Source organism: Emys orbicularis, chromosome 4 (genome assembly GCF_028017835.1).
Source record: "Emys orbicularis isolate rEmyOrb1 chromosome 4, rEmyOrb1.hap1, whole genome shotgun sequence".
In the NCBI taxonomy this organism is placed as follows: Eukaryota; Metazoa; Chordata; order Testudines; family Emydidae; genus Emys; species Emys orbicularis.
The window spans coordinates 130,800,357-130,813,745 of NC_088686.1; the positions used below are offsets into that span (position 1 = coordinate 130,800,357).

The window sequence follows — 13,389 nt, forward strand, 5'->3', positions numbered from 1 at the left end:
GCAGGACAAGCCCCCAGGGCCCGAGCGGCTCAGCAACGCAGGTGTCAGCAGACTGTGCGTTTCCAGGACAAATTCAAGTTTCAAAATCATTAAAAAAAAAAAAAAAAAAAAAAGGCTCAGACCGTGAGGTAGCTTAACCAAAAGAACCCCCCATATGACACCCCCTCCAATGAAAAAAGACCGCACGTGCACACACAACTACAGTACAACACGGCCCCCGCCTGCTCTCCCTGCCACACAGGGAGAGGAGCCGGCAGGGGCACCTCAGGGGAAGGGCTTTGCCCAGCACATGGGAGCTGACAGTGGACACACGCCAGGTGCTCTGAACTGGATCATCTGATGCCGGCTGGCTGGGCGCCAGCCATGGCCTCGGGACAACTTAGGAGGAAATTTCCATCTTTCAACCTGCTTGTTCCTATTGACCTCCTGTAGGGTTTCGCTGGCCGGGAACGCCACGAGATGCAATCGCTTGGTGCGAGACAGAGGCCCAGCCCCCATGAGCGCTCGGTCTTGCGACGTGCTGCGGGTCACTGGAGTGGCGTTGCCTGGGATTAGCCCCGAGGGAAAGAACCGGGGAATCCCAAGAGGTGGCCACTGGGCTACATGCAGGTGAAATCTTCCCTTCTCATGCAGCGACCCCCACTGAGCGCGTGATCCAAACTCCATGGAGGTCAATGGAAGACTTTCGGCTGGCTTCGGATCAGGCTCTTAAAGAGCAGATGAAGCCCCATTAAAGCAGAGACACCCCTGCCCTGGCTGCCTCCTGCCCCCAGAGCCAGTCACACCTGCCAGGGCAGAGCGGATGTCAAGTGTTACCCCATGAGAGCAGTTGCATTCAACAGCCGCTGTGCCAAGCAGAGACTCAGACATCCTCCTCCAGGGTACAGGCCACCCACCCACACCCCAGTGATATGAGTGGCAACTCAGAGCCCCTAGCTCCCATCCTCTTCATTTCAGACAATTCACGTTTGCTTGTCCCTCTTGTTGCCAAATGGGAAAAAAGTCCATCTTTTCTCTCCCAGCCAGTTTAATCCTGTTCCATGGGGTGGGATCTTGGATATAACCCACTCTCTCGGTAGCTGGAACGCATCACTTTAACCTGCATTCCCCTCCCCCATGGCATCGGCAGAGCCTGGGGACGCTTCTCCTTTCGTTGGGGGCAGGAGTGGGAGAATGACGGGTGGTTGTCATGCGTAGCTGAGCAAACCAAGTCACTGTGTTTGGATCCCCCAGAGCCAGCACCCTGGCAGGACTTCCAAGCTCCCCATACTGGTCAGTAGCCCGATGCTCAGAGGCATGATGCAAATGAACACATTTTCCCACCTCAGAAACACTGCTTTGTTTCCACAGAGCAGCAGCGATTGGAGGCAATTTTTACTTTGTCCAGCAGGGGGCGATCAATCACAGTTTTTGTAGGGTTTGCTACTGCAAGACAGGGCAGCTGGATTATCAAAAGGCAAAACAAATAAATAAAGAGGCTGCTGATGTTTAGAAAGTGGAAACATTTCCCATTCCGTTTATAAGTTTGAAAGGAGGTCAAATCTGGGGTAAGAACCCCTTGGTGTTGTCCTTCGAGCTGCCGTGTAGAAGGACACCAGGGGAAATCACCTGTTAACCAAGGATACTGACGCTCTTGGATCCCAGAGAACACACAATCCACTGCTGATGGGGTTAGCTGAAAAGCCAACACTTCACCGCCCCCAGCACATCAACGGGAATCAATCCGTATAACCAGACTCCAACCGCCGCTTCCTACATGACGTGCAGAGCGACACAAGAAACGCACCCGGGGAAAACGGCCAGGCTGCTGCGGTTCCCTCAGGTCCGATTCGCGGCAAGTTCTGCACCCCCAGGGCGTTAAGCAGCAGCGAGAAGCTGGCTGACGAAGGGTGCGACTGCACTGGGCGTTGGCTGCGTGGGACTGGGACACCTTAGCCAGTCCTTAGGGGAGGGAGTGAAGGTAGCGAAAGACCCCAGTGAAAGTGAGTCCATGTGCTCTGGGGAATGCAGCGCTGTGGGGTGCCCACGTGGCTCTGGCAGCTGCAGGCACTTGGCTGCGGATGCCCCGGAGGAAGGGGGGCACCCAAGCATGGCAGGAGATGGTGGCGAGAGACCTTACGGAATTTTGACCTTTATAAAACCCAAATCTGGGGTGACCTTGGTGATTTAGTGTCTCGTGCCAGACTGGCAGTGCAGGTGGGTGGCAAGCAGAGCATGGGCAGGCCATGGGCAACCCCTCATTGCCCCCCCCAGCTCTGCTAATGCACCTCAAGTCTCATGTGGGCCCCTCCCGCTACCCCCGTCCTCCCCTTCATCCAGCTCCATTCTAGCCCTGCCCCGCTCCCTGCTGCAGATCCCATCCAGAGCGCCCCATGCCCTCTGCCTTTGCCAACGCACCTCTCTCCTGCCCATATAACCACCCCCTGCCCGCCCTTCCACTACTCTAATCCCAGACCTCTCCCGAGCCAGGCCCCACAGGCCGGCAGGCAGGGAACTGCCCCAAGCAAACCTAAACCCCTCCTGTGAGATGGTGTGGAGAGCTTAGCCCTTTTCCCAGCATTAAAGCCTTTCCCGGCTATTAAAAATCCCCAGGTCCCAATCCGTTCTCAAGGGTGCTTAAAACATTCTTTAAAACCCCACTATAAAAGCTTCGATCCCTTCCCGCAGCAGCTGGGAATGAGCTAGTCCCACGCACAGCAGAGATGGCACCAAGCCGGGTGTCCAAATGGGCAGTGAGGGGACCACAGGGAACAGCGAACAGACCAGTGCGGAATTAAGGCTCAGTCAGGTCAAGGGGTACCCAGAGTGAACAGATCCAGAAATTCCACTTTTCCTTGGAGACACCCACAGGGATTATCCCCATGTGCCAGCTTCCTTCTCTCCACCCCCGGGGCAGAAGGGGGGGCATCCTGGCTCAGAACGAGGTGGGTCAGATGCAGAGGTCGACAATTGCCAGGCAGCATGGGGATTTGGTCAGGAGACCCAGCGATGGAGCTGCTGCCGGAGCCCCTTGCAAGGAGCCCCAGTGCAGTGCCGGGACTCGGAAGCCGTCTTTGGGAGCGGGTCATTCCCCAGCGGTGCTCCATGCACCCTGCTGGTGCTAGGCTGGGGTCGGCAGCACACAAGCCCTCTCCGTATTTCGGTACCGGCCGGCAGATCCCAGCTCTGCTGAACGACGAAGTGTGGAGAGGGGCCTGCAGCCGCTTGCAGAAGGAATGAGACCCCAGGCACCCAGGAGGTGCAGAGGCCAGCAGCAGGATGCAGGTGGCAGGATCCCTCTCGCACATCCAGGCTCTGGGGCTGCTGAACGGGCTGCGGGACAGACTGGAATGATCCCGTTGAGTCTCTCAGCTTGGGGTCCTCCCTGTGGCTGGCAAGACCATGTCCCAAAGCACTGCCCTGGTCAGCAGAAAGCCCTATGCATCATGGAAACCCAGCGTGGGGCTGGACGGGAACGACGCCCCCTAGCCGTGGGAGCTGGCAGTTCACAAAGCCCCAGCTGAGACACCGTCACCCCAGAGTCCTGGAAACTGGAGCACACACAGGCCAGGCCGCTCCCAGCTCTTCACAGCCAGGGAGAGGGGCTGGGGCCTGGGCCCGCCAGGGAGCCTGACAGTCGCCCTGGCTCCGGCCTTTCCAGTGCCTAGGTTGGGCCGTTCAGCAATCTTCTCCTGCTCCAGAGCTTCACTGTCAGGTCGCTGGGGAAGGAAGAGAGAGAGGAAGTGAGGCCGGGGGCTGCCCCCGCCCCAGCTGGGAGAGGCAGCACAGCGAGTACAATCAGCTACGGGCCACGCCCTGCCCCCAACTCCCCCACCCCCAAATGCATCACGCTGCAGCCCAGGAGAGCAAGGCCGCTGTGCCCCAGGCGGGCGGGCACCGGCGCAAGGAGGGAGCAGATGCGCCCAGCTGCCCGCCAGCGGGATAATCCCCCAGAGCGCCAGTAACGGGGCACTCTGCCAGAGCGCAGGCTCAGCCAGTGGCACCTCACTGGCAGTGGCCAGTGACGCAGTGGGGGGTGGGGATGGGGCAGGGATCCCCCCAGCAGTGGCCCAGGAGGAGCAGTAGTCAGATGGGCAAACCCCATGCAGCACCGAGCTGGCCGCTGGATCCAATCACCTGGGGGGGGGGGGGGGGCAAGAGGCAGTCTCCTCTTGCAAAGAGCTCTACATGGGGGGGAAATCCAAAAGAATCTCATACCGTTAAGAAGCAGCTGAGACCAGAGCGGAGAGAGAAGAGACAGAGAGAGAAAAAAGGAGAGAGAGCCAGAGAGGGGGTGAGAGCCAGAGAGAGCAGGAGGAGGGTCAAGGCAGGCTAGTGGCACGCCCCTTTATGGCAAGGACGCGGCGAGGAAGGCAGGGGGTGAGCCCAGGCACGTAAGTCCATAGCTTTACCCGGCAGTCACTGCGGCACAGAGAGAAACAGAGGGGGGAAGAGAGGAAGAGAAAGGAAAGGAGAAAAGGGACATGGTCGGAAAAGAGGAGATCAGAGACCGTGCCAGAGACATTGTGAGCCCGGGGACCCTCTCTGGGGGCCAGGGCTGTGCACAGGGGCCGGGGAGCGGAAGGAGGGGGCGGTGGTGCTCTCATTGGAGATGCACAAGGTGCCCTCGAGGAGGAGCTGGTGCCCGGCTGGCAGGAAGCCCGTTCTCTGCACTGAGGGTGGCAGGGCCAGCAGCACCATGTCTGGCTAGTCCCGGCACATCGAAGGAGCTGGCAAGAGCATCCCAAAAGCATGGCGGGGCAGGACCAGCGCTTGGCATAACTGGATGGGGCAGAAGAGCCTCACTGTGGGGCAACCTAACAACGGCTGAGAGATGGAGGAGACGAGAGGCTAGATGGGGAGGGGTTGGGGGCCCTGCAGCCGACTGCTGCCCCACACCAAACCGCCTGCAGCCCGGCTCCGGCGCTGTTCCCATCCATCGCTCCCAGTGCCATTCCAGGCCCTGCCACATGGGGGGAGCAACAGTGGATTTGGAGAGCTCCTGAGGCTCTGCTGCACCGGGGTGAGTTGGGGGTCAGACCTCCCTGCCCCCCGCCGCAGGGGCCTAGCCCTGCCCACCGCCCTCACCTGGAAGCAGTGAATATGTGCTTGGAATTGGTGCAGATGGCATTGATGGGGCTGTCGTGGCCCTTGATCTCCCCAACAGGTGTGAAGTTCTCCACGTTCCAGACCTTCACCACGCCCCCGCGGCAGGCGCTCAGCAGCATGGGGCGGCCGGGGACGAAGGCCAGGGCGCAGACCCAGTCCTTGTGCGCGTTGGGGATTTGCTGGCAGGCACAGAGACAGGGCAGAGCCAGTGAGGGCCCTGGGGCCAACAGAACACGATCCACACTGCCAGCCGGGGCCATCAAGACTCAAACCGCCCCCTGAGCTCCAGGGCAGGGTCAGGCCAGCAGCCAGAGCCAGATGCTGGGTTTGCAGCTGGCTGCTGGCTCTGTAATGGGCTGATGCAAACCCCCCACATCTGTACCGTGGCTGAGAGCTGGAATTTTTAAGCTCCGCTCGATTTCTCATCAAGCAGCAGCCGAGGATTTGAATTCAAGACAACCGGACTCTGGTGAGCTACAGAAGCAGCTCAGCAGGAGAGAAGAGGGCTCCGCCCCAGGACATAAGAACATAAGAAAGGCCGTCCTGGGTCAGACCAAAGGTCCATCTAGCCCAGTATCTGTCTACCGACAGTGGCCAATGCCAGGTGCCCCAGAGGGAGTGAACCTAACAGGCAATGATCAAGTGATCTCTCTTCTGCCATCCATCTCCATCCTCTGACGAACAGAGGCTAGGGACACCATTCTTACCCATCCTGGCTAATAGCCATTTATGGACTTAGCCACCATGAATTTATCCAGTCCCCTTTTAAACATTGTTATAGTCCTAGCCTTCACAACCTCCTCAGGTAAGGAGTTCCACAAGTTGACTGTGCGCTGCGTGAAGAAGAACTTCCTTTTATTTGTTTTAAACCTGCTGCCTATTAATTTCATTTGGTGACCCCTAGTTCTTGTATTATGGGAATAAGTAAATAACTTTTCCTTATCCACTTTCTCAACATCACTCATGATTTTATATACCTCTATCATGTCCCCCCTTAGTCTTCTCTTTTCCAAACTGAAAAGTCCTAGCCTCTTTAATCTTTCCTCATATGGGACCCTCTCTAAACCCTTAATCATTTTAGTTGCTCTTTTCTGAACCTTTTCTAGTGCTAGAATATCTTTTTTGAGGTGAGGAGACCACATCTGTACACAGTATTCGAGATGTGGGCGTACCATGGATTTATACAAGGGCAATAATATATTCTCAGTCTTATTCTCTATCCCCTTTTTAATGATTCCTAACATCCTGTTTGCTTTTTTGACCGCCTCTGCACACTGCGTCGACATCTTTAGAGAACTATCCATGATGACGCCAAGATCTTTTTCCTGACTCGTTGTAGCTAAATTAGCCCCCATCATGTTGTATGTATAGTTGGGGTTATTTTTTCCAATGTGCATTACTTTACATTTATCCACATTAAATTTCATTTGCCATTTTGCTGCCCAATCACTTAGTTTTGTGAGATCTTTTTGAAGTTCTTCACAATCTGCTTTGGTCTTAACTATCTTGAGTAGTTTAGTATCATCTGCAAACTTTGCCACCTCACTGTTTACCCCTTTCTCCAGATCATTTATGAATAAATTGAATAGGATTGGTCCTAGGACTGACCCTTGGGGAACACCACTAGTTACCCCTCTCCATTCTGAGAATTTACCATTAATTCCTACCCTTTGTTCCCTGTCCTTTAACCAGTTCTCAATCCATGAAAGGACCTTCCCTTTTATCCCATGACAGCTTAATTTACGTAAGAGCCTTTGGTGAGGGACCTTGTCAAAGGCTTTCTGGAAATCTAAGTACACTATGTCCACCGGATCCCCCTTGTCCACATGTTTGTTGACCCCTTCAAAGAACTCTAATAGATTAGTAAGACACGATTTCCTTTTACAGAAACCATGTTGACTATTGCTCAAGAGTTTATGTTTTTCTATGTGTCTGACAATTTTGTTCTTTACTATTGTTTCAACTAATTTGCCCGGTACCGACGTTAGACTTACCGGTCTGTAATTGCCGGGATCACCCCTAGAGCCCTTTTTAAATATTGGCGTTACATTAGCTAACTTCCAGTCATTGGGTACCGAAGCCGATTTAAAGGACAGGTTACAAACCTTAGTTAATAGTTCCGCAACTTCACATTTGAGTTCTTTCAGAACTCTTGGGTGAATGCCATCTGGTCCCGGTGACTTGTTAATGTTGAGTTTATCAATTCATTCCAAAACCTCCTCTAGTGATACTTCAATCTGTGACAGTTCCTCAGATTTGTCACCTACAAAAGCCAGCTCAGGTTTGGGAATCTCCCTAACATCCTCAGCCGTGAAGACTGAAGCAAAGAATCCATTTAGTTTCTCCGCAATGACTTTATCATCTTTAAGCGCTCCTTTTGTATTTTCATCGTCAAGGGGCCCCACTGGTTGTTTAGCAGGCTTCCTGCTTCTGATGTACTTAAAAAACATTTTGTTATTACCTTTGGAGTTTTTGGCTAGCCGTTCTTCAAACTCCTCTTTGGCTTTTCTTATTACACTCTTGCACTTAAGTTGGCAGTGTTTGTGCTCCTTTCTATTTGCCTCACTAGGATTTGACTTCCACTTTTTAAAGGAAGTCTTTTTATCTCTCACTGCTTCTTTTATGAGACAATGGCTCATTGGGATTGGCCAGGGGATCTCCAAGCTCCGATCAATCCAAGCTGTGCTGGCAACCCGGATACGAGACACACAAGATGGGGGAGAGAATCTCTTTGATTGGACCAATTTCTGTGTGTGTGTGGGGGGGGGGGGGGAGGGACAAGTCTGCAAACTCAGCTCTTCTTCCAGGGTGGGGCTTGAAAGCTTGTCCCTTCCACGCACAGGAGCTGGTCCAATAAAAGAGATTCCCCCCCACCCCCATCTCTCTAATTATTTGTCTGCCATCAATCCTCAGCGCTCCAGTGGGAAGAAAAATGAGCATTAGCCTCATTTCATAGGGGAGAGACTGTGGGGGAGGGTCACACAGCCACAAATGGTGACTAGCTCTGGGCAGCTCCATTTTGGGGGACACCCCGACCACCCCATTTTCAGAGGGGTGGAGCCCCCACTGCTCCCCTCGACTCCCACAGTGCCCAGCTCCTCTGAACAACCCGGCCCTGGGCGGGCACACAGTAGGTTCTCCAAAACAGAGCCTCCCCGCCCCCCCACCAAAAAATAAAAATAAAAAAAAATCAATGGAGGTCTCTGAAATGTTAGCCAAGTCTCATGGCAGAGCCAGACCTCCTGCCTCCCAGCACCGGCCTGCACGCCCCCTTCAGCTGCTGCTCTATCCCAGGCCCACCGGAGGCCGTCCCCGCACTGCTGCGCGCCACCACTGACCTGGAGAGCCAGGCACTGCGGCCTATGGGGCCCGGAGACCAGACAGCCACACTCACCGGGGTCAGAAATAGGGACAACGCCGAGCGCTATCTACCCCCAGACCAACCTGTCCCCCTTCCCCATAGGCCACTGAGCCCTTTAACCGCAGCAGGTGGGGCCCAGCCCTATAGAACTGGCTACCGTGCATTGCCCACGGCTGTAAACTGCCTTCGGGACCCACCCTGCCAGCCACTGTCGTTTGCAACCCCCGGGGCTCTTCCATTGCCTGGAGGCCCCATGTGCAACGTAGGGATGGGGTCCCTGTGTCTGCCCTCTGATCCTCTGCCCCCAGGACGGCGGGAGCACGCTCCAGACTGGACAGTGACTCTCCAGCAGGTTCTAAGTCCTCGCTCCAGACCCTGGCACTGGCCCTTGAAACGGCACGCTGCGGGTCTAGCCCATCTCTCTGCCCCCCGCCCAGCAGCAGGGCCTTCCTGCTCGTCCCCCTCCGTACCTGGAGGAGCTCCTGCTGCTCCAGGTCCCACTTCTTGATCCCGTTGTCCCTGGAGCCGCTGAAGAGCACGTCGCCCTGGATGGCCAGACACTCGATGCCATCGTAGTGTGGGGGCTCGAAGTTATGGGTGGGGCCGACGTTCCCCACCACGCTGTCCGCAATCTCAAACATCTGCAAGGCAACAGCCCGGAGGGCAGCTGCTGTGAACCCCGGTGGCAAAGGAGACCAGTCGCTCTCAGGTCATTAGGCCAGCAACAGCCCTTTCAGCAAGGCGGGGATGGCGAGAGCGTCCGACCACACAGCTACCACTGGGATGCTGAGCCACAGCCCAGTGAAATGAGACAGGGATGGATTGGCAGCGGCAGGGTTCTGCCTGCTTACGCCACGCTGGGATCCTTGGGCAGAGGCCATGTGGGGACACAATGGCTCAGCACTAGGGCTGAGATACAGGTCGCGGGTTCGAACCTCGCCCGGCTCAGCTGGGACTGGAAATCTCCGCCTCCTCCAATGGTTTGGTGGCCAACGTGCGGGCACAGCTCAGCGTCCGGCTGGCAGGGGGCCACGTTGCAAAGACAAAATAGCCTCCTTGGCAGCAGGTTCAGCAGAGGCCACGGAGGGCAGGAGGAGGTGGGTTCCACCTTCCACGCAGGAGGCGTCAGGAGGAAGCGGGGGGTGCGGAGGGGAGGCCTGGGCCGGGCACCTGGAATTCTGGTCTCCACGGCTGCCGAGCTGCCCAGCACTTTGAGACATGGCAGCTCCTCCATCATTTCCCGGATCTGGGTTCCAGGACGCTCTTAGGGGCAGTGCACAGACCCTGCTCCCCGTGACCCACAGACACACCTGGCAGGTGTGGGGACAGGAACGCTGGCCAGCTGCAAAGCCACCAGGTCCTTCAGGCCACGAGCGCTGGGGGGCTCATGGCATTTCTCAGACCCTGGTGGCATTTGCAAATGTGCTCAGTACTGGCCTCCCTCTGCGCCCGCTGCGATCAACAGAACGGCTCCTTCCCGCCCCCCATGGGAGCAGAGTTAGGCCGACGCTGGGCGCTCTGGACAACCCCACCCAGCGCGTCCCCTCCTCGCCAGGCCTTTGGTGGACAGCGAGCCCCTGTAGCTGGCACCTACAGGAGAGCGGCTATGCATGGGGGTGGGGAGGGCTGGCACAAGCAGCAGTTCCTGGGCTCAAAGGCCCCTTGTGCTGCCTGTGAGCGGGAGGGAGGGAGGGAGGGTCCCAGGGTACCTTGACGTAGTGATCCTTGGAGCCGGTGACGACCAGGTCAGGGTTGCTCACGGTCTGGTTCACAGTGAGACACATCACAGGCCCGATGTGGCCGGTCAGCTTCCCGATAGGCTGCAGCCTACAAGCAGGAGCCCGGGGCCTCAGGGTGTGGGGTGCGCTCAGCAGGAGGCGCTCTTCGCTGGCCCAGTCTCCAAGGCTCCCAGCAGGGACCCTCCCAGCCCCAGGCCCCTCTCCACCATCCCAAGCAGAAGCGGGGACCTCGGGCTCCGGGGCGCAGAGCACGGAGCAATCTCGGGGATACCACATCCCTCAGCACCATGGGCCGTGATTGTGGCCTTGGGCTAGGGGCAGGGAGCTGGGCTCAGATGCGGTGTCAGGGGGTGACCGTCTTGTCCACCGATCTCCTAAGGCAGGGGCGGGGAAAGCTACGGCCCGCAGGCTGGATCCAGCCCGTTGGTTAATTTCATCTGACCCGTGGCGCCCTCTCCCACCACCCGCTGCAGGGGAAGCCCCAAGCCTCCGCGCCCCCCTGGCAGGCAAGTGGCCCGTGATTGATTTTTTCTGTGGGTCAATGGCCAGTGACAGAGAAAAGGTTCCCCACCCCTGCCCTAAGGGCTGCAGCTGGGAGAGGAGCACTGGGTCCTGCTTTCAGCCACCCTTGGGCGTGATCAGCAGCTGCTGGGGCTGATGTAGTGCAAAGCCCAGGAGCAAACAGGCTAAGCTGCTCCACGCTGGGGTTTGTGCCAGTGCAGCTTCCCCCGGTGCCAGTCCAAATCCGCCCCTGCCTCAATAACACAGCTTCCAGCCGGGAGGGAGCGGGCCCCCGCCCAGCCCAGAACGACTGCTCCCTCTGCCTACGCAGCACCCGTCTGCCTCCCCACAAGAGCTGCCCTTGCCTGGGGGCCCAAGTTAGCCCCGCCCGGACCTGTTGAGCTCCCAGATGCGGACAGAGTTCCCGGCGGCAGCGTAGAGCATGGTGCCGGCGGGGTTGAGTGCGATCTGGTTGATCTGGTGCTCGCCCTGCACGCTAGCGATGGTGCGGGTGGTGGTCCCGGCACAGGCGTCCCCAGAGATCACCTGACCTGAAGAGCTAAGCCAAAGAGACAGAAACAGGTGAGCCTCAAGGCAGAGACCCTCGCGGGAGGGAGGGGGCAATTTACACAGTGTGGAATGGAAGATCTAGCCTGTTGTGGACTGATTAGAAGGCTGGAGAGCGTCTGTCCCCAGCCATCTATAGGGTGAAGCAACGCCACTTCCTGGCCACATGCAGTGCCAGTGGTGCCAGGATGAGACCCCCACGTCCCCTCAAGCCAGGAGCAATGGCACAGCAAGGGTGACCCAGGCAGCAGCTTTCGGCACCCAAGGGAGGTGCCTTGCCGCGCAGCCAGCCAGACCCGTACCAGCAGGCGTGCCAGCTCCACGCCCAGGGCGGAGCGACACAAACCCCACCCCTGGCCTGGAGTTGATGTTGACAGGCAGCCCAGGCATATTCCCGCCCAGGGCCGGCGCTTCCTTTTAGGCGACCTAGGCGGTCGCCTAGGGCACCAGGATTTTGGGGGGGGGGGGCGGCAATTCGGCGGCGGGGGGTCCTTCCGCGCTCCGGGTGTTCAGCGGCAATTCTGCAGCGGGTCCTTCACTTGCTCCAGGACCCGCCGCCGAAGTGCCCCGAAGACCGGGAGCATGGAAGGACCCCCCCGCCGCTGAATTGCCGACGACGACCGGGAGCACGGAAGGACCCCCGCCTAGGGCGCCAAAAACCCTGGCGCCGCTCCTGTTCCCGCCAGTCAGATTGGGGAGGCCTAGAAGAGAAGTCTCAGTCTGTGGCTGGGCACCAGAGAGAGGGGCTGATACGCTGGGGTCTGGAAACGGTGCTGGCAGCTGCAGATGGGTCATTACCCATCCCTGATCAAAGCAACTGTAGGGTGCACGGTGCCCCCCGAAACAGACGAGAGGAGCAACTGCCCTGAGAGCAGAGCACCAAGCCACGGAGCCTCCACGAGCCAGGCCAGGCTAGAGCGACCAGCATTGCAGCATTCCTAGACTCAGCCCTGCAGACCAGCCCGGCTGCCTGGCCTTTGCAATGCTGCCCTGGGTGCAGAACGCTGGCAGGGTAGCGCGTCGAGCTTGGCCAGGCCCACAGGGCAGCCTCGGTGCGTCAGGTACTTACGTGAGGGTGCGGACGCACTTGGCCGAGTCCCGGATATCCCACACCTTGATGTAGGAGGTGGAGACAGTGAAGACCAACCCTGAGTGGCTGCAGTACTTGATGGACACCACATTATTGGGGTGGCCCTTTAGCGAGGCGATTTCCTGGCCCGTCACCAGGTTCCACATTTTGCAGCTCCGGTCTGCGGGAGGAGGCAGGAGCACATGACATTGCGGGACCCTTCCTGTCCTCAGCAAAGGATCCCCATGGCTTCCTCCCTCCCTCCCCCCCCGCCACCCCCTGCTCCCACGAGTGCCCCAGGGGAGCTCAGTCCCTGTGGCCCATCCAGCCCCTGGCACCTCCGCCAGACCTGCCAACGGGGGGAGGGTCTATTAGTGCCAGGTGCGAGGTGAACATCCAGCCACTAGGAACCGTGTAGAGGCCCCAACAACTCGCTTCAGGGATGTCACCACACAGCTGTTCAGCCTAAGGACTCGTGCAGCATTGCTGCCCTCTGCTGGGGGGACCCAGAACTGCACCGGCCCGTTGTGGCTTTCAGGCAGGCCGGTGCCATCCGAGCAAGAGGCTCCTGTCCTGCCCCCGCACTTTGGGGTGGCTCAGCCCCTCCCCTGGGTAACAGGCTCACTCCCCAGTGATCACACCCAGAGCTCAGCAGCCGGCCCACCCCCGAGACGCGCACCTTTGGATCCGGAAAAGAGCAGCTCGTCGGTGGCGTCCACACAGAGAACGGGCTTGGAGTGTCCTTCCGCCACGGAGATGCACTGCAGCGGGGCCGTCCGGGTGCTCCTGGCTCCGCCCACGGGGTTAATGAGGCCCCTTCCGTGGGAGAGAGAGAGAGCAAGGGCGTCAGCAGGGGGGCGCTGGCTGGGTGACCCAGGACGAAGCCAGATCCCGCCCCACGAGGCTGCCAGGGCCTGCTAGTGGGGCTCCGGAGCAAAGCAAACCACAGATAGAAGCTGCTGGGCAGCCTGCTCCCCAGACAGGCCCCCCGGGGGCAGGTCACACCCCGTTGGTGCTAAGGGCTCAGGGACTCGTGCAGACCCTGCCTTGGCTTGGGGCAGGGG

At 58.3% G+C, this 13,389-nt stretch overlaps 1 protein-coding gene across 1 annotated transcript in view; it reads right to left on the reverse strand.

The window, feature by feature from the left end:
- Positions 1-3,643: 3,643 nt before the first annotated feature.
- The window catches only part of LOC135877863 (kinesin-like protein KIF21B), a 41,981-nt gene continuing 32,235 nt past the window's right edge, over positions 3,644-13,389 (reverse strand). The window contains exons 29-35 of the mRNA XM_065403393.1: positions 13,005-13,141; positions 12,326-12,506; positions 11,084-11,248; positions 10,159-10,276; positions 8,920-9,090; positions 5,068-5,267; positions 3,644-3,698 (exon numbers count right to left, since the gene is read on the reverse strand). Of these exons, the coding sequence (XP_065259465.1) occupies positions 3,644-3,698; positions 5,068-5,267; positions 8,920-9,090; positions 10,159-10,276; positions 11,084-11,248; positions 12,326-12,506; positions 13,005-13,141 (1,027 nt within the window). The remainder of the gene's footprint in view (positions 3,699-5,067; positions 5,268-8,919; positions 9,091-10,158; positions 10,277-11,083; positions 11,249-12,325; positions 12,507-13,004; positions 13,142-13,389) is intronic.